Consider the following 26,221-nt stretch of genomic DNA (forward strand, 5'->3'; position numbering starts at 1 on the left):
TTATAAAACCGTCTGGTGTTAATTGTAAGTGAAAGGACTTTCAGCTTGATTCTCATCACTTGCGTAGTTTGTGTTAATTGTGATTTAACCACACAGCTGTTCCTCCTTCTTAAACTCTTAAACAACGACTCACAGCGTCTACGTTATCTTTATTTTGTTATAAGACGTCCTTTTGTTCTTAACAGTTTACCTCTTCACACATTCACACAGATGAAACACCGCACACTCAACAATCACTTTCCCCTGGCGAGACTGCAGGTATCTACGGGTACATCGGCCGTACCTGCGTGGTGGGTCGGAGCGGATGCGCTGATTTACAGTGAAGACGATGACGAGTTCGCCGGTGTTAGTTCTGATTCGGTTCAGACTACAAACCCAACTGGACTTCGCTCGAATTATTTCAAGGGAACGCGAGCGAGACGTTTCCATCCACGTCGCGAGTTTACATTATGGCGAATATTTTGAATATCGCATAAAACATTAGTGAATGCAGCACCGCTTCCTTCCTGTGTGTCCAAGAGAACAAAATCGTAAGCTCCGGGGGAAACTGCCGCATCTCGCCCGCCGCCGTTTTTGACTTTTTCTGATCCGATCACGTGATTTGTTGAGGCAAAGTCACGTGACATTTTCTGGGGGGGGGGGGGGGGGGGTTTCTGCGCATTTCGGCGATTTTATTCGCGTCCGGCGTTTCCGTCCTGCGTTTTTTCTCACGCCACATCCCAAACTTCGCAGAAAAATATACGTGGACGGAAACGTAGCTAACGATTCGACCTGAAACGATTCCATCCACTGCAGGAAGTGACTCAAAGGGTGTGAGAAAATGCTTTAAACGACTTCTTGATCTCGTCGTCTGATCATATAAATTGAACGAGTTTCACGAAAACCGACCAGCGAACAGATCCAAAGAAATTTCACTCTGACTCGGTCTCGACGAAGACCTCCTGTTTCTGTTAGCGACGAAAGCGCCGTAAAATCCTCGTTAAAAAAGCATCCGCATCCCATACCCGACGCTCAGGATTTTACTTCTGCTCTTTCTTCTTGTTGTTTATCCCCTCTGGCACAAAATAAATGACCCAGTGACAGCCGAATGAAATAAAGCGCGGTCCCGCATTGTATTAGAGCTCGAAAGTAAAGGATTCTTCTTCATCAGTGTCACAGCGACGCTTCAGCCTCGGAGACAGAGACCGAGGAGAACGCGGGGACGGGAGGAATTAAAACGTGTCCTCACTATAGGCCTTTTTCCTCCCGAACGGAGAGACGTAAACACACACTCGCTGTGACATCGTTTCATATAATCTGTTCTCGCCCTTTATATCTTTCTCACCGTCAGATTCTCCAGATCATCTGAGTGGAAACTTACGGAAGAATAAAAACATACGGAAGATGTGTCCCAGAGTCAGATTAGCTCGTAGTAACCTCGTTAATGCAGCGAAAACCCACGCGACTAGCTAACTGTCGGCCATTTTGTTTTGTTAGCGTTTCTATGAAGAAAAGCTGGACGAACGTCTCAGCTGGGCTGAAGTTCATGAACTTTTCTTCTCGTAGATGATCTGTTCAGAGAGAACCTTCTTAAAAACTCAAAACCGAAAAGTTGTGAAACAAAGTATGTGCAACTGGTAAAAGTGTGTGTGTGTGTGTGTGTGTTCTGTATTCGTATCGCGTATCTCTGACATCTGTGCTGCATCTCATTTCCCCGCAGGTACGTTTGGAGTGGCCAACAGACTTGGCCATCAACCCCATGGATAATTCGATTTATGTGCTGGACAACAACGTTGTACTTCAGATCACGGAGAACCGGCAGGTGCGTATCGTAGCGGGACGCCCCATGCACTGTCAGGTTCCAGGCATCGAGTACGCGCTGGGAAAACGTGCCATCCAGACCACGCTGGAGGGTGCCACTGCCATCGCCGTGTCCTTCAGCGGTGTGCTGTACATCGCCGAGAGCGACGAGAAGAAGATCAACCGAGTGCGACAGGTGAGCACAGACGGAGAGATCACGCACCTGGCGGGGGCGCCATCCGAGTGCGACTGCAAGAACGACGCCAACTGTGACTGCTACCTCACGGGAGACGGCTACGCTAAAGACGCTCGGTTGAACGCCCCGTCTTCGCTTGTCGTGTCCTCTGATGGAACTCTGTACGTCGCTGATCTGGGCAACATTCGTATCCGAGCCATTTCACGGAACCGCCCTCCTCTGGCCTCGTCCGGGTTTTATGAGGTGGCGTCTCCAGCCGCACAGGAGCTCTACATTTTCGATGTGAACGGCACGCACCAGCACACCATGAGCCTCGTCACCGGGGACTACGTGTACAACTTCAGCTACAGCAACGAGGGTGACGTCACCGCCGTCGCCGACGGCAACGGCAACACGCTACGCGTCCGTCGAGACCCCAATCGCATGCCCGTGCGCCTCGTCGCCCCCGACAACCAGGTGATCTGGATCACCATCAGCACCAACGGAGGCCTGAAGACGCTGACGGCGCAGGGACAGGAGCTCACGCTCTTCACCTACCACGGCAACAGCGGCCTGCTCGCCACCAAGAGCACCCAGATCGGCTGGACCACCTTCTACGAGTGAGTCGGTCTGCTGCTCCACACACGACTCACATCGGTCTTCACACACTCACAGCTAGAACATTCCGGAAACACCTCGAAAGTTAAACTTTTATACAATAGAACAAAAACTAAACTATGAATAAAAATGAACAAGTGAATCGAAAAATTACATCGAAATAAATGTTTCTGGGAGAGCTTTTAAAAGTTCAAACGTAACACGTTACATTAGAAGAAATCACACCACAGCACAGTCGAATGCTTGAATCTGATTGGTCAGAAAGTGTGCATTATTTTCGTATAGAACATGAACATTAATGTCAGTGTTTTTGTTCTAATACGTTATTGTTGCTATAGTAACAGCTCAGACACAGGGACTTGTACGGCAGACGCACCGCATAATCTACGACTAATAATGGACAGATTTTTAAAATGTAAGCGAGAGAGAGAGAGAGAGAGAGAGAGACGTGACCTCTAACGTAGGTTTCAAGTAGCATTTCAGACAAACACTTTTTTAAAGGACTAAAATACATAAATGTAAAAAAAAAAATCAACAGATGAATGCATTCGAACTCTTAAAAAGTCGAAGATTTGACGTGGAATACGAATAAAAACTAAAGTTTGGAATATCTCCGCATGAAACATTCAAATAAATTGAAGCGTTCTAGGTGAAACCTGGAAAAACAAACAAACAGAATAAATAATATATAATAATATCTTTTTTATCATGATAAATATTCATAAAAACTAGAATTTAAAACATTCCAAAGATTTCAGAAAGAAACGAAAGCATTGCAGGCCCAGCTCTTAAACGTTAGAACACTTTCATGTGAAATATTAACAGGTATTTAAAAAACTCTTTCAGAAATGAAACGTTACACACAGCACATTAAAAGAGATTCGAGCATTGACGAACTCTTACAAAATAACACATTTCATGTTAAAAATTAACCAACGAGTTTAGAAAAAATTCTAATCCAGGCGCTAGCTAGCGCACGTGCCGAGTCGTTCTCTGGAAAGGACAAGCACGGCGCTTCTCGACACTCCGCACGCGGTGTTTATGATGGGGTTGGGTGTGTGATGGGTTTAGGTTTATGATGGGTTTGGGTGTATGATGGTTTGGGTGTATGATGGTTTGGGTGTATGATGGGTTTGGGTGTATGATGGTTTGGGTGTATGATGGGTTTGGGTGTATGATGGGTTTGGGTGTATGATGGGTTTGGGTTTTTGATGGTTTGGGGTTGGGTTTATGATGGGTTTGGGTGTGTGATGGTTTGGGGTTGAGTGTATGATGGTTTGGGTGTGTGATGGTTTGGCGTTGGGTGTATGATGGGTTTGGGTGTATGATGGTTTGGGTGTATGATGGTTTGGGTGTATGATGGTTTGGGTGTATGATGGTTTGGGTGTATGATGGTTTGGGTGTATGATGGTTTGGGTGTATGATGGTTTGGGTGTATGATGGTTTGGGTGTATGATGGGTTTGGGTGTGTGATGGGTTTGGGTGTGTGATGGGTTTGGGTGTATGATGGTTTGGGTTTTTGATGGTTTGGGGTTGGGTGTATGATGGGTTTGGGTGTATGATGGTTTGGGGTTGGGTTTATGATGGGTTTGGGTGTGTGATGGTTTGGGGTTGGGTGTGTGATGGTTCGGGGTTGGGTGTGTGATGGGTTTGGGTGTATGATGGTTTGGGTGTATGATGGGTTTGGGTGTATGATGGTTTGGGGTTGGGTGTGTGATGGGTTTGGGTGTATGATGGTTTGGGTTTGGGTGTATGATGGTTTGGCGTTGGGTTTATGATGGGTTTGGGTGTGTGATGGTTTGGGTTTGGGTGTATGATGGTTTGGCGTTGGGTTTATGATGGGTTTGGGTGTGTGATGGTTTGGGGTTGGGTGTGTGATGGGTTTGGGTTTTTGATGGTTTGGGGTTGGGTGTATGATGGGTTTGGGTGTGTGATGGTTTGGGGTTGGGTGTGTGATGGGTTTGGGTTTTTGATGGTTTGGGGTTGGGTGTATGATGGGTTTGGGTGTGTGATGGTTTGGGGTTTGGGTGTGTGATGGTTTGGGGTTGGGTGTATGATGGTTTGGGTGTATGATGGGTTTGGGTGTATGATGGTTTGGGTGTATGATGCGTTTGGGTTTATGATGGGTTTGGGTGTATGATGGTTTGGCGTTGGGTTTATGATGGGTTTGGGTGTGTGATGGTTTGGGGTTTGGGTGTATGATGGTTTGGCGTTGGGTTTATGATGGGTTTGGGTTTTTGATGGTTTGGGGTTGGGTTTATGATGGGTTTGGGTGTATGATGGGTTTGGGTGTATGATGGTTTGGGGTTGGGTGTATGATGGGTTTGGGTGTGTGATGGGTTTGGGTGTATGATGGTTTGGGTGTATGATGGTTTGGGTGTATGATGGGTTTGGGTGTATGATGGTTTGGGTGTATGATGGTTTGGGTGTATGATGGGTTTGGGTGTGTGATGGGTTTGGGTGTATGATGGTTTGGGTGTGTGATGGGTTTGGGTGTATGATGGTTTGGGTGTGTGATGGGTTTGGGTTTATGATGGGTTTGGGTGTGTGATGGGTTTGGGTGTATGATGGTTTGGGTGTATGATGGTTTGGGTGTATGATGGGTTTGGGTGTATGATGGTTTGGGTGTATGATGGTTTGGGTGTATGATGGTTTGGGTGTGTGATGGGTTTGGGTGTATGATGGTTTGGGTGTGTGATGGGTTTGGGTTTATGATGGGTTTGGGTGTGTGATGGGTTTGGGTTTTTGATGGTTTGGGTGTATGATGGTTTGGGGTTGGGTGTGTGATGGGTTTGGCGTTGGGTTTATGATGGGTTTGGGTGTATGATGGTTTGGGTGTATGATGGTTTGGCATTGGGTTTATGATGGGTTGGGTTTATGATGTTATTCCACACCCGAGTGAACGTAGGGGATTTGATTTGTCAGGGAAACACACCGCTGATGGTTTAGTGCTCCGGCTGAATCTCAGCCTGGTGGGAACATGCCTACAGCGAAACTTCTCATTTACAAACAAGCATCACCGTAAAAGACCGTACAAAGCGATTTCGACAACAACAACAACAAAAAAAACACAAAAAACCGAAAGTTGCATCGCAAATTTTGAAAAAAGCCGCGGCAAAATCGAGCGTTTTTGCACCGCGACAATGACAAAAAAAAATTTCACAAAATAAAAAACTCTACCCAGTCCTGTACGGACGCTAGATACATGAACAGGAAAGGAACTGTAAAGCGCTGACTCGGTTTCCTGCGCTGGTTCCTGGTACAGTACACATTTATTCCGTTCTGCTCTTTGAGCTCTCGTGTAACGGCATTGGCATCGAATAATAACTAAACTAATGCCCAATTCCTCACAATCCTCATTTGAAAATATGAATAAATTACATTTATAGCACCCGCGGAAAATACTGCGTGGTGCGGAGTGCAGAAGAAACGCCGCAGCGCAAAAGAGGCTTCAGAATGACTGAAATGTTCCTACGGCGAGAATAAACACTGTAAAGAGTGTTAAACGGTAATACATCTGGAGTGACAACGCTTTGCTTTAAGAAGTGAAATAAAAGCGCAGTCTCAGGTGCAGTGTGTTACGTGCAGTTTAACAAGGAAATGAGCCGTAAGTGTTACTGAGCGTCGTCCAGAACCAGAACCAGAACCGGTTCTTCTGGAGACTTCCACCGTCGCACTCGCGCCTTATTTTTACACTGAAACCCGACGGCCTTCGTTTTTATTTTATTTTTATTTTTTTTAATCTGAAAAGCGTCTGTTACGACTGAATACTCTGCTTTATTTCCCGATGTACACACACGTCTCTGTGACGTTCATCTTGTGCTGGAAAACTAATGTTTGGGAATTTAAACTGACTCCATGAAATAAAAATCTCAAAAAATGTGTACTAAAAAAAAATAAACAAAAGGCTTTTTCACAGCGCTGTATATACAATCAAGATGGACACATTCAATCTGAGCAACAACAACAACAACAACAACAGCATTCATGTGTGATGAAGCTTGTAATGTGCATGTAGCCTTTGGAAAATAAAGTCGGACGGTCGTAAAGAAAGACGACGTGGCGACGTTCTGGAGCTCGAGTCGATCATCTGACTCTGGTCTCCGTCCGCATCACCACGGCGTGGATTGATATCCCGCACGTGCTGTTTACATACACGCAGAGAGAGAAAGCAAGGGAGTGCTCATATATTAGATGGTGGCGTGATTTTCTGCAGAGACAGACTTCCCCAGAAGATAAAAACATCTGTGCTCTCGAGTCCGTCTCCGCCTCGGAGCGCGGGAGGTTTGTGTCTGCTCGGTCTCGATGGTCTTCGACGCCGTGATGTTTTTCGTCCTGGCGAAGCTCGGAAAGTCTGCGGTCCCGTCTGATGCGTATCAAGCGACGCTACCGTTGTGGGGCGCGCTGTTAGAACGGCTCGGTGTACATTTCGGCGCGTTCAGAGTCATAATGCAGACGCTTGACGGGAAAAAAGCCCGAGTTCTCAAAAAGCTGTCATTCGATCACGACGTGTTCACCACGAGAAAAGAAAAGACGCGGTGGTGAAAGTGCCACGCTGCCAAGAATATCGCATGTGCGTTCTTCTGGTCTAATACGAACATGCTGTAGGTGTGTGTGTGTGTGTGTGTGTGTGGAATTAGATTAGACCTGTCGCTGACAGACGGCACTTTCTGGCTAGCTCTAGGATATAAAACTAATCTCATTTTTAATGGTGCTTCATCCTTCAACAGCAGGATTTATTATTCACTGTACGGGACATGCAGGAATTTCACTCGGCACGTCAGCCAAAGCACACGCAACACACGTGCAAGAACACATCAACTACAAAAAAACACATTTACGCATTAATCATACACACACACGCACATACGCACACACACTCACACCGCTGTACAGTACGGCGCCGTCTAATGGGAACCGAATGGACGACTGGCGTAGTGGATTTGAGTAAATAAAGTCAGGCGAAGATGTTTAGTTAAGCTTATTTTCTAAAACATTTTTTTGATCTAGAAATCTGACACCTGACAGTGTATTTACTTCCTGTACAGACCAGCCATGCAAAGTCTTCTCAGGGGAAAGAACTTAACGCATACTCACAAAGCCGTTAGACGTCACCGTATAACATCAGAGACTAATTTGCATATTAATTGAGGTGCCATGTTGATTTGCATATCACGAGGTGGTACATGGAGAAGAAAGATTTTCTGAAGACACTCGGGAATTAAAATAATCGACTGGAACAATGGTGATCGAGTGATTAATCATTTGAAGCAATGGTGTTGACTGATTGATCATCAGGAACAATAGTGATCAGTGATTGGTCGTCGGGAACAATAGTGATCAGTGATTGGTCGTCGGGAACAATAGTGATCAGTGATTGGTCGTCGGGAACAATAGTGATCAGTGATTGATCGTTGGGAACAATAGTGATCAGTGATTGATCATCAGGAACAATAGTGATCAGTGATTGATCATCAGGAACAATAGTGATCAGTGATTGGTCGTCGGGAACAAATAGTGATCAGTGATTGATCGTCGGGAACAATAGTGATCAGTGATTGATCATCAGGAACAATAGTGATCAGTGATTGATCATCAGGAACAATAGTGATCAGTGATTGGTCGTCGGGAACAATGGTGATCAGTGATTGATCATCAGGAACAATAGTGATCAGTGATTGGTCGTCGGGAACAATAGTGATCAGTGATTGATTGTCAGAAACAATAGTGATCAGTGATTGGTCGTCGGGAACAATGGTGATCAGTGATTGGTCGTCGGGAACAATGGTGATCGGTTATTGATCGTCGGGAACAATGGTGATCAGTGATTGATCGTCGGGAACAATGGTGATCAGTGATTGATTGTCAGGAACAATAGTGATCAGTGATTGGTCGTCGGGAACAATAGTGATCAGTGATTGGTCGTCGGGAACAATAGTGATCAGTGATTGATTGTCAGGAACAATAGTGATCAGTGATTGATTGTCAGGAACAATAGTGATCAGTGATTGATTGTCAGGAACAATAGTGATCAGTGATTGATCGTCGGGAACAATAGTGATCAGTGATTGGTCGTCGGGAACAATAGTGATCAGTGATTGGTCGTCGGGAACAATAGTGATCAGTGATTGGTCGTCGGGAACAATAGTGATCAGTGATTGATCGTCGGGAACAATAGTGATCAGTGATTGGTCGTCGGGAACAATAGTGATCAGTGATTGGTCGTCGGGAACAATAGTGATCAGTGATTGGTCGTCGGGAACAATAGTGATCAGTGATTGGTCGTCGGGAACAATAGTGATCAGTGATTGGTCGTCGGGAACAATAGTGATCAGTGATTGGTTGTTGTGGACATCAGCTCGCTCAGATTCAAGCTGGTGGTTTGAATCATTTTGTTGTTTGTTTGTTTGTTTGTTCTTGTGTGTGCTTTTTTAGCTATGACAGCGAGGGAAGGCTGACAAACGTCACCTTCCCTACAGGAGTTATCACCAGTCTGATCGAGGAGATGGACCGAGCGCTCACAGTGGACATCGAGACTTCCGGAAGAGACGATGATGTCAGCATCACCACTAACCTCTCCTCCATCGACTCATTCTACACACTCGTCCAAGGTAATAAATCACTTCCCGTCCACCTGCTTGATTAACACGCCTGTCGTGTTTTCTTCCTCTTCACACCGCAGCAACATGGCGACGATGACGGTTTTTATCTATTAAAGAAACCACGCTGTACTAATACACACACTATTTAATCGAATCTAATCCGACAGATCAGTTGAGGAACAGTTATCAGGTGGGCTATGACAGCTCTCTGAGGGTCATTTACGCCAACGGCATGGACTCGCACTATCAGACCGAGCCTCACATCCTGGCGGGTGCGGCGAACCCTACGGTGGCCCGGAGGAACATGAGCCTGCCGGGAGAAAACGGCCAGAACCTGGTGGAGTGGAGATTCAGGAAGGAGCAGACCAGAGGCAAGGTCATAGTGTTCGGACGCAAGCTGAGGGTGAGCACGTCTTCTCAAACTGCACAGGATGCTAACGCACAACATGCTAACGCAAACGACTTGACTTAATGAACCCTGCAGGATATTCACATTCAAGGATTTTTCACACAGCTGGAGAAAAAACCCTGTCTGCGTGTTAAATAACGGGTCTGTGAGTAATGAGATACAGCAGATAGTCTTAGTGCTCTGATAGCGCGCGAAACAAAAACAGTTCCCATAAGTGTGCTTAGACTTTTGACTCGTTTATGAGAAGTGAAAAGAGAATGATTTCGCTACCTGAAGAAACTCAAAAGGCTTTTGACGTTTATTAACTGGTGTGAAGGCTGGTTTCTGTTTAGATTTTTGGGGTTTTTTTCCGCTGTAATGTGCGTTAGAAAGTGGAAATTCAGTCTTCTGAAAGGAACCCTTCAGGCATTTCTCTCAATGAACTGGAAGGTCTAGAAACTACCCTCTCTCTGTCAAGTAGATTGTGGAGTTATTTCTTTTCTTTTCTTTCCTTTCCCAATGCAGTGTTTTATCCAGTCGCCCCAAGCATCGCTTTCGATTTTCTAGCAACGCAACACTCAGTGCGTTCACACGGACGACGATAATCCCATACGAACCCGATTAAGACGATACTCTGATGACGACACTAGCATGTAAACGGAGATTCTCGATGACCTTAATCTGATTAAAGTCACACCCGGAGTAAACACAGATGGAATGAAGACGTGTGGAGTATTCCTGTTTTAGTCGCGTTATCGACGTGCGTTACAGACGTGTACACGCCGTAATCACGCTATTAACGTCGTGTGAGAGTTTTCACCGCATCGTGCGACAGGACACGATCACACACGGCAGCGCTCGACAAGAGAGCACGGCCGCGTCCCAAACCGCGTCCTTACCTGCTATATAGTAGGAGAAATACATGCGTCTCTATATACTATATAGACGGTACGTACGCGGTTCGGGACGCGGCCCACGGCTTCAAGCGGTCGTCTATCTGCACGTACAGCACGACAAATAATTAACCGCACTTGAAGCGTTCGTAAAATTAAAAATAAAAACACCCAGAACTGTATACGGTCCCATAACGAAGACCGACTGCACGTCGATACGTGAAATTCCGGAGGGACGTCGGACGGCGTGGCGCGGGGACGTGATGACGTGTGACGTTAATCGTTTCTTAATCAGAGTATGGTCTTAATCGGGTTAATATCGGATTATTGTTGTCCATGTAAACGTACCGACTGATATGTAGTAAAAAAAATCATACTCAGTATGCCAATATATATGATACTAATAGAAAAGACGCACCGACAGATTTAATCTCTTTGTAATCCGTATCCGGTGTTTTATTCGGTGTAAAAGGTGAACGGTAGGAACTTGCTGTCGGTGGATTACGACCGAACTCTGAAGACGGAGAAGATTTACGATGACCACCGGAAGTTCCTGCTGAAGATCGTGTACGACACGGCGGGTCACCCCACGCTGTGGGTTCCCAGCAGTAAACTCATGTCCGTGAACCTGACGTACTCCAGCAGCGGCCAAGTGACCAGCATCCAGCGAGGGGCGACTGTGGAGCGGGTGGAGTACGACAGCCAGGGACGCATCATCTCCAGAACCTTCGCTGATGGCAAGTCGTGGAGCTACACTTACCTGGACAAGGTGAGGAGTTCAGAATAAATTCATATATATATATATATATATATATATTCCAGGATTAAATGAGACCAGCTCATACTGAAAGGCTATCCTATTAAAAACAAGGTGATTATTTGGAAGATATTCTGTAGTCAGAAAGCTAGGAGAGCTTTACTCTCATTTATTGTACGACTTATTAATTAGGAATTTAGTTGAAAGACTAAATGTTAAACTGGTACGCTGCGGTAAAGATGTTTGAGGTTTCCGTGTGAAATTAAAGTTCACAAAGCTCTAGTTGTTAAAGTTCTACAACATGTAGGAGAACGTGTGTTCGGTGACCTTCTCGCGCTGATAAAGTTTGTATTTGAAGTCGGCGCCGGGTCGTGTGAGTTCAGGAACACGCTCGTTTGTAGTCAGCAGACTCCATCTGAGCTTTGACTGGAGCTCGGTGTGACCACGGCGCTCAGCTGGAGATTTATCAGAGGTGCTGACTTCCTAATTTCCCTCTAAGGATTCAAAGGACACACTAATAGTCCTGTGCCAGCATCCCAAAATAACAGCCAAAGGGAGAAAAAAACAAAAACAACAACAAAAAAAAACGTGTTTTATAGGACAAAGACCTGGAAGTACTGCGGGTTTGAGAATTTTCCTTTGAATTATTGCGAGTTTGCGGATCCGGCGTTTGCCGTGGAGAGAGGAGAAGAAGGAGAAATAAAAGGCTGTTTGTGCGGGCGACGGCTTTAGGAGCGCTGTAAAGAAAGACTTATGGGGGTAAAAAATGAGGCTTGAGGGAAAAGTCAGGGATTAAAGGCCAGAGAAAGAAAGAATAGAGAAAGCGGGTGGGGGCGGCGAAAGGGAAGGGGGGGGGGGGTTGTGAAAGTTTGTGAAAACTCGGTGAGAAAGTTCACATCTTCTGACTTCTTATTGTACTTCACTAAACAAACTTTCCCCAGAATCTCTCAGCCACGCAAACGCACATCCTAGTAGATTATTTAATAGATCTCATTTATATAGATGTTTTATTATTATTAACGTTGTAGAGTTCTTCATCCAGATTCATATTCCCATCGCTCTTCCTCTCCCCGTTGTTCGTCTGTTTTCTACATGTATCTGAACCGTTTAATCCGATTCTTTTATTCCATTTTTTTTAAATGATTATATTTTTAGAATGAACTTTATTATTATTATTATTATTATTATTATTATTATTATTATTATTATTATTATTATTATAATGACTGATTCCGGTTAGCCGCTCTTCCTGTAACGATCCTCACCTGCATGCTACAAGCGTACACGCTACAGAGCTACAAATTTAACTGATGGCTTGGAATCCGGAAGGAATAGGCTATAAATTTAGTTCGGCTGAACGATAAATCCAGAGGTTAATCAATAGCTCGTTAGGCTGTGCTTGTCACACACACACACACACACACACACACACACACACACCAGTCAGGATTTATATTAGAATAATGATGTTCAGGTTAAACGTAGAAGAAGGTAAATATAAAAGGGATTGTGGTTTGTAAATATGAAGAGGTTAGTGGTGTTTCTTTTTGATCTTTTGATGTTGCATCAGGTTCCTGTCGGTACTGTTCATCCTGGTCACCACAGGTTCAGAGATTTTACAATAAAATGACAAAATTCTATTTTTGTGTGAAGGCAATGCAAATCCAGGAACACTGACAATGCCCGAGGATGCTAAATAACACCATCCAATTTCCAATCCATCCAATCTGATGTGATTATCAGAGGCAGGTTTCTGTTGCGCCGGCCTTCACTTCCACGGCAGAGCAGGAATTGAGAAGGGAAAAAAAAGAAGAAAAAAAGGCAAGATAAATGATGTTGGGAGTTTTGTTGTTGGCTTTGTGTAGCAGGCCATACAGCTAGACTCGCTTATTTATCATTGCTATTTATGCTGTCCATCAAACCCCCACAAACAGGCTGAGAATAAACATGAGACCCCTTTCGATCACAGATCACAGCCGAGTTGCTGAGTAGGTGGTTTTAGCATACAGCAGACGCTTATTAAAGATTCTGTTTGCGGTAACGCAAAAAAAAAAACAACAAAAAAACAACGAAAAAACAAAACGACGACTTCTCAACCACAAGAGCACCGGGTTTATCCACTACAATATGTTCAGAGGGTTATTACCTGCTGCTCCGCTAAGTGATTATGACTTTCACCAAAGCTTACCTTATGAGATAAGTGCAGAGGCAAAGGCCAGTCATTTCCCAACACTTCAGAATTATGCATCCGAGCGTATTAAAATGTGCCGCGTTTAGTAAACGAGGACTCTGATTTAAACGAGGAAACCGGCACCGGAGCTGCATGCTAATGCCTGTCTTTGTACGCTGTTTGCATGTTAAACACGCGTTAGAGTAATTAATCGCTTATTTCCTTCATTTCCAGTCCATGGTGCTCCTGCTGCATAGTCAGCGACAGTACATCTTCGACTTCGACGTACAAGACCGGCTCTCTGCTATTACCATGCCCAGCGTGGCACGTCACACCATGGAGACGATCCGATCTATCGGCTACTACCGCAATATCTATCATCCGCCCGAGAGCAACGCGTCGGTCACCGTGGATTACAGCGAGGACGGCCAGCTCCTTCGCGTGGCGCACTTGGGCACCGGCCGCCGCATCCTCTACAAGTACAGAAGGCAGAACAAGATCTCAGAGATACTGTACGACAGCACACGCGTGAGTTTCACATACGACGAGACGGCCGGCGTTTTGAAGACGGTGAACTTGCAGAGCGAAGGTTTTATCTGCTCCATCCGATATCGTCAGATCGGACCACTAGTGGACAGGCAGATCTTCCGATTTAGCGAGGACGGCATGGTCAACGCTCGCTTCGACTACTCTTACGACAACAGCTTCCGGGTCACCAGCATGCAAGGGGTCATCAACGAGACGCCGCTGCCCATCGACCTCTACCAATTCGATGACATCTCGGGCAAAGTGGAGCAGTTCGGCAAGTTTGGCGTGATCTATTACGACATTAATCAGATCATCTCGACGGCAGTCATGACGTACACTAAGCACTTCGACGTCCACGGCCGCATCAAGGAGATTCAGTACGAGATCTTCCGGTCCCTTATGTACTGGATCACCATACAGTACGACAACATGGGCCGTGTCACCAAGCGCGAGGTCAAGATCGGACCGTTCGCCAACACCACCAAATACAGCTACGAGTACGATGTGGACGGCCAACTGCAGACCGTCTACTTGAACGAAAAGATGATGTGGCGCTACAGCTACGATCTCAACGGCAACCTTCACTTGCTAAACCCGGGTAACAGTGCTCGGCTCACGCCGCTACGTTACGACCTTCGGGATCGCATCACGCGGCTCGGCGACGTACAGTACCGGATGGACGAAGACGGATTCCTGCGCCAGAGAGGCACCGAGATTTTCGAGTACAACTCCAAAGGCCTGCTGGTACGAGTCCACAGCAAGGCTAACGGTTGGACTATCCAGTACCGTTACGACGGATTGGGGAGGCGACTGGCGTCCCGTAACAGCCTCGGGCAGCACCTTCAGTTCTTCTATGCTGATCTGAACTACCCTACACGCATTACCCACGTCTACAACCATTCCAGCTCGGAGATCACCTCGCTCTACTACGACCTGCAAGGCCACCTTTTCGCCATGGAGATTAGCAGTGGAGAGGAGTTCTACATTGCTTGCGACAACACCGGCACTCCACTAGCTGTCTTTAGCAGTAACGGGCTATTACTCAAGCAGGTTCAGTACACTGCTTATGGAGAGATCTACTTTGACTCCAACCCTGACTTCCAGCTGGTAATCGGGTTCCACGGAGGATTGTACGACCCACTTACGAGGCTCCTTCATTTTGGAGAAAGAGACTACGACATTCCCGCCGGCCGTTGGACCACCCCAGATATTAGCACCTGGACCAGAGTGGGGAAAGATCCTGCCCCCTTTAACCTGTACATGTTTCGCAACAATAACCCTATTAGCAAGGTCCATGATGTCAAAGAGTATGTTACAGGTAAGGACAAGCATGATTTTTTTCTCTCCCTGGGCCTCCATCTGTTGTATCTAAGCTGTCTGTCTTACTCAGCCACACTAAATTAAACAAATATATCTAAAGTGACAAGATGTTGTGTGTATATTTAGACTAAATGCTCAAATGGATTTTTTATTTTTTTTCAAAAAAAACAAAAACAAACAAGCAACAGTGCTTAATTTAAATGTCAAATGTCTGTCTCTAGATGTCAACATCTGGCTGGTAACATTTGGCTTCCATCTTCACAACGCCATCCCTGGATTCCCAATTCCTAAATTTGACCTCACGCAGCCCTCGCTGGAGATGAGAAAGAGTCAGCTCTGGGACGACCTTCCGGTACGTATACCCCGCCCTAATCTCTTACCGTCACAGTTTTTATTTGTTCTTGGGAGTCAAATGAGTGAGAATCCCATTCTGCACAGTGCTCTGGAGTTTACGACGGGACAGCCGTCAGTTAATTAACAAGTCTTTCAGGATTTTAATTAGATGTGTAAATTCAATGGTGCTTCGGCCCTCCAGGATCTCGGCTTGACACCTTTTATACGCTTTTGCACTCCGGTTTTCTCGATCTTCCGTAGTTAGAAAGTGTTACTTGGACTTGTTAGTTTTTCCAAGATTCACAAGCAGAGACCTAGCGAGGCCAGACGAAGCTAAATCACTCGGGGTAAACGAGAATTTAATGTGCAGTATGTGGAGTTAATTATGGCACCATCATCTGGTCAAATGAAACACCATGGGCCATGATAAGTGGTCCAAACTGAATGTTGTTAAATCTCCTTCTTTTTTCCTTTTGATACCGTTATATATAAAACTCTTTGTCACTTTTTGTCCCCTTCTCTTCCTGTCCTTTGCAGGCCATCTCAGGTGTCCAGGAGGAAGTGACACGTCAAGCCAAGGCATTCTTATCTTTCGAGAGGATGCCAGAAATCCAGTTTAGCCGGCGCCGCTCTGCACGGGATAAACCCTGGCTGTGGTTCGCCACTGTCAAGTCGTTGATTGGGAAAGGCGTGATGCTTGCGATCACCAGCAAAGGCCAAGTGGCCACGAACGCGCTGAACATTGCCAACGAAGACTGCATCAAGGTGGCAGCAGTTCTGAACAACGCCTTCTACCTGGAAGACCTGCACTTCACCATCGAGGGTCGCGATACGCATTACTTCATCAAGACGAGCCTTCCCGAAAGCGACCTGGGGGCTTTACGGCTGACGAGTGGGCGCCGCAGCTTGGAGAACGGCGTGAACGTGACCGTGTCTCAGTCTACCACGGTGGTGAACGGGCGTACGCGGCGATTCGCAGACGTCGAGCTCCAGTACGGCTCGCTGGCACTGCACGTACGCTACGGCATGACGCTGGACGAGGAAAAGGCACGGGTGCTCGAGCAGGCCAGACAAAGAGCGCTCGCGAGCGCATGGCAAAGAGAACAGCAACGGGTCCGGGAGGGCGAGGAAGGCGCCAGGCTCTGGACCGAGGGCGAGAAACGGCAACTACTGAGCTCAGGAAAGGTTCTCGGCTACGACGGCTACTACGTGCTCTCTGTGGAGCAGTACCCCGAACTGGCCGACAGCGCCAACAACATCCAGTTCTTGAGGCAGAGCGAGATCGGGAAGAGGTAACAACCGACTGCACAGCGATGCTTTAGCCGGGAAGAAGTAACAACAGACTGCACTGTGCCTAGCTGCCTCTCTCGTTTACCGTGTAGAAAAGACCTGAGATGAGCTCTGTAACTGACACGTCTCTCCCTCTGCGGCATCGAAACCAACTCTTTCTGAAAGCACTCAATAAGAACCTTTTGTTTTTGTTTTTTTAAACTGCTTTAGCTAGGTAGAGGTAACAGACTGTTACTTAGCTGACAGTTTTCTCAGACTGAAGAGAGAAATAAAGTGAAGAAATGACTCAAGCGCTCAGTACCGCCTCAGTTGCCTCACACTCTCTCGCCCCACCCGAAACCCCTCTCTATACTGTACTGAATATACTCACTAATAGCCCCCCCCCCAAACACAGGGTAGACAGAAGCTGCCTCTCTACAGTATGTTACCGTGTACAAAAACCCCGAGCTCCATCAACCAACCACGTTTCTTCACGCTGCGGCGTTGGACGGACGAGCCAATTCTCTCCGAAGGACTCTCGGTATGAAAAATTTTTGAAAACCCTTCAATCTGAATCTTTTTTGTGCTTTTTTTGTATAAAATTCTTAAGGATGGTACGCTTCACGGATTTAAATAAAGGGAAGAAAAAGAAGGAACGTGTTTACAAAACCGCTGCACTCGGCTAACGGACTCACGTGTACAGTACAGAGCCTCTGGGTCGCATCTCTCGCTCTGAAACTTCTTTCTGCTATCGGTATTGAAAAAATAAAACACACACGTTCGGTGGACGTTTCGGGCTCGGAGACGTACAGCCGTGAGAACTGAAACGGCACGTGATTCTTTCCTGCTTCGCTTTGTTTTTAAGGACACCGTTACGATTCAAGTATTCAGTCGAGTCTGCGTGTTCAATGTCATTGCTGAACCAGCTGGCGGATGTAGAGTAGAGAGCAAAACAAAACTAAAAATGATATATCATAACTGGCCTGTCTTTTGACAAGAGATGTGAGAATATCTTTATGGAATCTTTTTTTTTTTCTTTTTTTTTTTTTTTTTTTTTTTTTTAAACTTAAAAAAAAAAATATTCCGCTTATCCGTACATCAATATTAGTCTCAGAGAAAGTAATTTATGTACAGTGTTTATACATATAAATAAAATTTAAAAAACCAACAAAAATAAAACCTTAAAAAATATCGACTTTCTTTTTTCCCGTCTTGTCATGCATTACTGTTTACACTTCATGAAGTTTAATATTTGATCTTATCAGAATTTATGGTAATGCTAATCGAAATAAAATCAGCTGTACTGTCTCATTAATCTCTGCATTCTCATCTCTTACAGTTTATTTGTTTTGCACACTTTATTTTTAGGTTGTTTTTTTTTTTTTTTTTTACGCTCTTGTCTGGTTTCGTCGCTCGCCCGCCTTTTCACGTATCATCGTGATCGAAGTTACGATTGAGGCGACGGCTCCGCGGTTCAAAACGCCCTTCAGATATTAGTCAGAAAATAAACCGGACGCCATTCGGTTCCGGTTACGGGTTGAAATTCTCGGGTGTTTACTCGTCAGTAGCGACGTTCTGATCGGGGCTGTATTGATTACTTTAGATTTATTTAAAAACAAAACAAAAGAACAGTCAGGACGTTCAGACGGATAACGACAGGAACGACCGGATCGAAACGTGTGAGGAAACAAAACGCCAGGTCTCACGTTAAATAAATTCTTTCTTTTACTTTGACATACGGATAGCAGTGAACGAGTGCAGGTGAAGAACAAAAGATCTGTCCGGAGCGTTCTTCACGCTTGCCTTCGTTCATATACGTCTCAATTTTTTTTTTTTAGTTCGGATCGAGTCATCTAAATTGTATTTATCGCTACAAAGTCGACTTCTGAGGCCTTTTACGTAAAATAATAATAATAATAAAAAAATCTAATCAAATAAAAAAAAAAAACATTTTTAAAAAAGAGAACATAACTGCTTTTCTTGTTTGTTTGTTTGTTTTTCTTTTTGTACGGCGAAGCCTATTTTTCTACGTGAATGAAAAGGCATCTAAAAAGGAAAAGCGGTGCTCTCCGTGGTTTAGGAAGCTACTCATCCTGATTCCGATCGCTGTGGTTTTTGTCCAAGCGCTGTGCGTTTGGCTGCTCGGATCTGAGAAACGCTAGACTTTCCCGATTTGACAATCCTGTCCTCGCCATAACGTCAGCACGAGGCGGCGTCCTGACCCCTCGGGCGGTTAAAGAAACGATCGAAACGATCAAACAGCCACGTTCCGAGCACGCATGACAACACTACACGCCATTTCATGACGCGGCACTTAATGCGAGATGCGCTCACGAAGGCCGTGGCGGTTAGCGAAGGAGGAACGGTAGAGAAAAGGAAACGCGAACGAGGTTTTAGCTTCGCAATTTGTTGCATGCGTATGATGTAAAACTGCCTCTCTGAAACCACTTCAAGCACTGTAAAGGTCATTTTCAGAAGCCGGGTGTTCGAACGCACTGCTTTGATGGATTATTTACTGTATCTGCTTCTACTCCAGATCATTATGTAACAGTCTTTTTTTTTTTTTTTTTTTTTTTTTTTCAAATGAAGACTGCATCAGATGTGTGTGAAATGTACTGAATGTTTTCTTTCTCCATCTCGCTCCACTCTGTCCAGGAGGTCTGTACGGCCTGTGAGGCGCGTCAAAGTTTAAAGAGGATGTTGAAAAAAAAAAAAACAAGAAAAAACACACGTGCGTTCAGCCTTGTTTATATGCATTCTTTCTGTTTTATGGAAGAGTTTCCTTTTTCGTTGTTGTTGTTGTTGTTGTTTAGGTTTTTTTTTGTTTTTTTTTACAGAAATGTTCGTTTTTGTACTATAAAAAACGCAGCAGAGGTAAAAACCCGACGTGAGTGAGAACTGTCTTGCCGTCTCGTTGTGAAAGGACTACGAACGAGCTTCGCTCATGTTTGTTTGTTTTTGTGGGGTTCTTTTTTTTTTTTTCCCCCCGTAACAGATCTTGGGGTTTTTTTCTCGTTTGTTTGATGAGGTTTAAAAAAAATAAAAAATTTTAAAAAAAGAAAAAAAGTCTGGAGTGCAATTAAGAGCCTGGATACACATTATTAGGACAGAAAACCGAGAACTTAAAAAGCACTTGAGTTTGATGCACTGTTCAGGCAATCACTTGCGAGTCCAATCTAAAAAATTTCAGTCTGATGACACGTTTTACTGCCACTTACGAGAGAAAGGCATCAGAAATCTCGGACTGGTTATCTGATTTATTCATATTAACTACTGAGAGAAGCAACGTGTATGAATACGACAGGGGTAAAGCGTTATCCAGGCTTTTAAGTGCAATTGTAAACTAATCCCAAGTAAGGTCAATGCTGGACCCATTACATTTTTACTTTGCAACATGTTAATGCTCCACAGACGCCGATCATTTAAATAAAAACGTAATACTCAAAGTGTTTCTGCTCTGTTCATTGATATAACCACGTACTGCACAGTGGAAAATCTTTACAGTTTCATAGACTGTCATTCAGAGCGACTGATCTGTTTACCTGCTCACACAGAACAGTCACTTCTTCAGCAGGTGCGGGTTCGCCGGGATTTCGAGATTATTACTTGTCACACCGTACGAGATCCCGATAAAGTCTCGTACGGACTGTGTACTGTGATAGTATGTGTTCTCGATGTCAGCTGATACCATGAAGATCCTCTGAAGATACAGCGGGGGAAATAAGTATTGAACGAGTCAACATTTTTTCCAGTAAATATATTTCCAATGAGGTTATTCACATGAAATTTTCACCAGACGTCAGTGTTAACTCAAGAAATATAAAGACTTCACGACATTAAAGTCCATAGATGAAGTTATGTGTAATAAAGAGGAACGACACTGGGGGGGGGAGTATTGAACACGCAAAGTGAAATGTATTTAATACTTTAGTGGAGAAGCCTTTGTTTGTAATGACGCTTCAAGACACTTCCTGTATGAAGAGATTAATGTTCCGCAGTATTCAGGTGTGATTTTGCTCCATTCTTCTAAATATATTGTCTTTAAATCTCGTTCAGTTGGATTCGAGTCAGGTGATTGACCGGGCCGTTCTAACACCTTGATTTTTTTTCTCTGAAACCAGTTGAGAGTTTCCTTTACTGTATGTTTTGGATCGTTGTCCTGCTGGAAGCTCCACCCACGTCTCATCTTCATCATCCTGGTGGATGGCAGCAGATTCTTCTCAAGAATCTCCCAGTAAAGGGCTCCATTCATCGTTCCTTCAGTTATATGAAGTCTGCCAGTAGCATGTGATGAAGAACAGCCCCACACCATGATGCTCCACCTCCACACTTCACTGTTGGTGTAGTGTTTTTAGGGAGATGTGCAGTGACATTTCTTCTCCAAACATGGTGTGTAGTATAACAGCCGAAAAGTTCAATGTTGCTCTCGTCTGACCAGACTACACTCTCCCAGTATCTCATAGACTTGTCCAAATGAGTTGTAGCAAACTTTAAACGAGCTTCAACATGCCTTTTCTTTAGTAATGGAGTCTTGCGGGTGAGCGTGAGCAGTGGAGAGCATTGCCTATCGTTTTCTCTGTGACGATGGCACCTGCTGCCTCCAAGTGTTTCTGGAGCTCTTTCCGAGTGGTCCTTGACTCTTGGGCTACTCTTCTGACTATTCTTCTGACTCCCTGGTCAGAAACCTTGTGAGGAGCTCCTGTGCGTGGCCGGTTGATGACAGTGCGATGTTGCTTCCACTTGAGGATTATGACCCCAATCGTACTTACTGGAGGATTCAGAAGTTTTGAAATACGTCTGTATCCGATTCCATCAATATGTTTCGCAACAATAAGGTTGTGAAGGTCTTGGGAGAGCTCTTTGCTTTTCCCCATCATGAGATGTTTCTTGTGTGACACCTTGGTAACGAAAAGCCTTTTTATAGACCATCGATTTACTAACCCAGCTGATATTAATCTGTACAGATAGGGGGCGTAACTACTTACGGATTTAAATTGGTTCCTTGTCTTACCTTGCCTTGGAAAACTGCTTTTCCTTAGCGTGTTCAATACTTTTTTCCCCGTATCATTCCTCTTTATTACACATAACTTCATTTATGGACTTTAACGTTGTGAATTCTTTATATTTCCAGATTTCTGGAGTTAATCCTGACGTCTGGTGAAAATTTCACGTGAATAACCTCACTGGAAATATATTTACTGAAAAAAAAATGTTGAGGTGTTCTATACTTAATTCCCCCGCTGTATTTTATTACTTTAAACCAAGCACTCTGTCCTCCAGCTTTTTTTTTTTTTTTTTAAACATTCATGGAACTGGTGAACAGAATTATTGGGATTGCTTTTCTTTTTCTTTTTTTGGAGAGAAAAAGTCTGGCCACAGTATGAAAGCTCAGAAGTCCTTATGCTAGTTTACGAATGGGACAGACGTTATTTAATTAATTTTAACAACAGACAAAGCCACAAAACAGCTTTACGGAAATCCGGATGGGGATTTAAGCCTAGAGCCCTTTCCCAGGAGCACCAAAATACTACCCAGAAATGCCGCCTACTTAAGCGCCATTTAACACTACACATTATTTCATTATTCGGTTTTATACCCCTATATACTGTAAATAAATTTTGGAGCCAGTAAATCAAGAAATCATGTCTAAAGTCCAACAATAACCTTGTGGGAAAAAAAAACATTTCAGTATAGGTTTAATATAGTCGATATAGTTCTTATAAATGACGTGAATAATGCCCTCTTAGAAAATTATTTATAAAGTCTTTGGTCTGACACTTCAGTGTAGACCTAGTTCATCTTTTTTTCTGTCAGAAATCTTTTCTCTTTCTTTCTTCTCTTTTGGGCAAAAAAAAAGAGTGTAATTTACCACTTCCAGTTCAGTTGAGTTAACTGATGTTTACTACATACACTTGTCTAACGTAAGCGAAGGACACAGTCATGAAATGAACACATTCTCTGAGTCGAGGCTGAAAGCACGCCGGCCGAAACAATACAGATGGGAGGAAGGGGGCGGGGCTTCCAAGAGGGTGTCAGTTAAGATGGAAGAGTTCAAAAACACCTACACAACTGTCAGTCATTCCAGAGTCACGTGTTGAAGGATTTAACCTGTGGCTTTTATTGGGTCGTAAGACTGACTTTTTACTGATTTTGTTGTTGTTGGGAATAAATGGACAACAATGCTAAAAAAGTTGGCAGGTCTGTGGTGGTAACTTGTACGGTTCGTTAGCATTGTCAATGGTGGGTGTGGCCTGTCTGGCTTTTTTAAGCTCAGATGTGTCAAAATGTGCACTCTACAATAAAACTAATAACAATCACCATTTTACCTTTATTTAAAATTGACTTTATATTGTAGTTCAATCTGGGTCAATATGAGACAAGGTGCGGGGGACAACTCACCCGACTGTGCTGAGGCTTTACAGCATCATATCTAATTTGATTGATTACATCAACTGTTTTTAGATTTGATTCTATCCCCGAATGGAACGTAATAGCATTGTGAAACTGTAGGGGGCGGCAGCAGAACTTCTTACTACATTTATGGCATTTGGGAGGCGCCTTAATCCAGAGCAAGTTACATTTATCTAATTTCTATCTAAGCAGTTGATAAAGGAACTAACAGTGGCAGCTTGGGTTTGACCTCATGACCTTCCAATCTGAAGTCCAACATCTTAACCACTGAGCTCTTACTGTCTCCAGTACCTCTACTGCACCACATAGTGCTGTGCCCAAAAACTGTTAATGCAGTTTTAAATGAAGTACCATGGAAACGGATTTGGACGTCAATTCCACATGGACGTTCTCGCTGTGGTCGCAGGGACTACGGTTGGCCTTGGGACTGCAATTACCACGTACAGTTTTACACTCGGGTCTCCTTTAATGAACAGTGGACTAGTTCAACAAACAGACTTCATAGAAACACCATAATGAACTGTCACACTATCCGTCGTGACCCAGATGAGGACGGGTTCCCTTCTGAGTCCGGTTCCTCTCAAGGTTTCTTCCTCGTATCATCTCAGGGAGTTTTTCCTCACCACCGTCTCCACCGTCTCGCCCAATAGGGATAAATTCACACGCTTAAAATCTCCATCCTGTGTTTATATGTTTCTGTAAAGCTGCTCTGAGACAATGTCCACTGTTAAACACGCTATGCAAATAAAACTGAATTGAAAAACAATGGAATCAAAAGTGTGACTGATAGAAAACACAAGGGTGAGCCTCGTCTCTGAATGACGGCAGTAACAAAGTAAAATGCACAAAAAGCAGCACATCGATGATGCTATAGATTCTCAGAATAATCGTTAGATGAGCTCAGGAAGAGAAAGTCAGCAGAGTAACAAAGTGTTAAACGTTAAGCTGTTCCTCAGTGTTTTGGTTTGTATGACGGGAGGTCCGGAACCTTTTCAGCTGGCAGAGCCATGAAAAGCAAAAAAAGGTTATGATTTTTTCTTTAAAGCGCCAGAGAAAGTTAAGATTTTTTTTTTTTGTTCATGATCCGTTTTTGGGACTCGTACACAACTATTACTCAAGGTGCAAACATTCACTGACACTCAAGAAGGCAACACGATACATTAAGAGCCGGGGGGCGTAAACTTTTGAACAGGATGATCGGTGAAAACTACATACAGGTGTTGTCTCAAGCTAATCAAGGGCTTCATTAGTTCCAGGTGTGTTTGAGCTGGAACACATGAAATACCTGAACTAGGAGCAGAAAATATATGAAATACCCGGACGGGGCCGAAAAAGGAAGCTATCAAAGTCTGCGAGCAGATTTGTGAGAAGGCAGGTTGTGAAAAACCCTCGAGTGACTGAAAAAGACCTGCAGAAAGACTCGGTGTAAACGGCACTGAGGTTTCAGTGAGCACAGTAAGGCGTGTACTAAACGCAGAAGGTTTCCATGCCAGAAGTCCAAGACGTTCACCACTACTGACCCAAAAGCACAAGAAAAGTCTCTCAGAATCATATAAATAATCCACAGAAGATTTGCTATTATGTTCTGTGGAGCGATGAAACAAAACTGGAACTTTTCGGCACGACGGATCAGCGGTCTGTCTGGAGGAAGAAGAATGAAGAAAGAACACTCTGTACACAGTCGAGCATGGTGGGGGCTCGGTGATGCTCTGCGGCTGCTTTACATCCTCTGGCACTGGAAACCTGCAGCATGTGGAAGGCGCGATGGATTCATTAAAGCATCAGGAAATCCTAGGAGAAAACCTCATGCCGTCTGTGAGGAAGCTGAAGCTTGAGCATCACTGGACCTTCCAACAGGACAACGATCCCAAGCGTACCTCAAATTCCACCAAGGCTCGGTTACAGAAGAAGTCCTGGAAGATTCTACAGGGCCGTCACAGTCACCTGACTTGAACCCCATAGAAAATCTCTGGTGGGATTTGAAGAAGGTGGATGCAGCACGCAAACCCAAGAATATTCCTGACCTGGAGGCCATCGCTCATGAGGAACGGGAGAAGATTCCTCAGGAACGCTGCCAGAAGCTCTGCATCTCGTTTGCAGCAGGTCATAACAGCAAAAAGGGAGCTCTACTGAGTACTAAAGATGTTTGCCATGGAGGGGTGAATAATTTTGAAACTGGAGAAGTCATTATAAGTTTCATTTTCAGTTGAATTTGGGGAAACCACGGTGGAATGGAACCGCATGGAAACCAATGGAAACCGCATTCGTGGTGTCGAACTACTTCAATTGCTTTTGTTTGATTTGTTCATTGCAAACAGCTGCAAGTCTGTACATTTTGACAATAAACCTGATTTGCAGTGGGGATTGAATAATTCTGATTGCAGCTGTATATAATAGTTGGGTTATTTTTACAGACTCCTTAAAGACTCAGCCCTTAGATTAAGTTCTCCAAGACTGAGAAAAAAAATCACCAGCGTAGGTGAAATATGAAATACACACAGTCCCTCCTTGTCCAAACACTGAGTGTTCATTCATCATGATTGACTTAAGAATGATGTTACAGACCCAGTGAGCGAGAGTGAGTGTGTTTTTCTGCCTCCGATTGTTCCTTTGAGGTCCTAACTTGGTCTGAGGGCTTAAGATAAACGACTATTCCTTCCATTCCTGCGTGACCCATCAAAAACACGCAACGAGCCAAACCTCCTCCTCTGTCACGGCCCGTTGCGCCTCTCTAATTCTCCTCACAGCCATCCATCAGCTCCGGCTTCAACACAAAACCCCAGAAGAAACAAGCTTTCATCATTAGGAGAGCGAACAAGCCGCCTCCATATATTACCCAGAAATCCCATGCAGCCGAGAGATACTCCTTCGCCTAATGTTTTCTCTAAAGCACACAGGCATCGTAAGCCGAGCTCAGGATCTGGGCGTCTTTCCAAGAAGCCACTGCTTGGGGTTTGAGACGCAGACGGCGAGATGGG

General features: G+C 44.5%; 1 protein-coding gene across 4 annotated transcripts in view; it reads left to right on the forward strand.

Moving 5' to 3' along the window:
- Positions 1-19,411, forward strand: part of tenm3 (teneurin transmembrane protein 3) — a 256,963-nt gene extending 237,552 nt beyond the window's left edge. For all 4 annotated transcript variants that reach the window (XM_053679906.1, XM_053679908.1, XM_053679907.1 and 1 more), the window contains 7 exons: positions 1,700-2,574; positions 9,008-9,183; positions 9,342-9,577; positions 10,928-11,224; positions 13,617-15,228; positions 15,452-15,582; positions 16,101-19,411. In XM_053679906.1, coding sequence (XP_053535881.1) covers positions 1,700-2,574; positions 9,008-9,183; positions 9,342-9,577; positions 10,928-11,224; positions 13,617-15,228; positions 15,452-15,582; positions 16,101-16,859 — 4,086 coding nt within the window. In that variant the 3' untranslated portion in view covers positions 16,860-19,411. The remainder of the gene's footprint in view (positions 1-1,699; positions 2,575-9,007; positions 9,184-9,341; positions 9,578-10,927; positions 11,225-13,616; positions 15,229-15,451; positions 15,583-16,100) is intronic.
- The last annotated feature ends 6,810 nt before the right edge of the window (positions 19,412-26,221 follow it).

This window comes from Ictalurus punctatus, chromosome 3 (genome assembly GCF_001660625.3).
Source record: "Ictalurus punctatus breed USDA103 chromosome 3, Coco_2.0, whole genome shotgun sequence".
NCBI classification, from domain to species: Eukaryota; Metazoa; Chordata; class Actinopteri; order Siluriformes; family Ictaluridae; genus Ictalurus; species Ictalurus punctatus.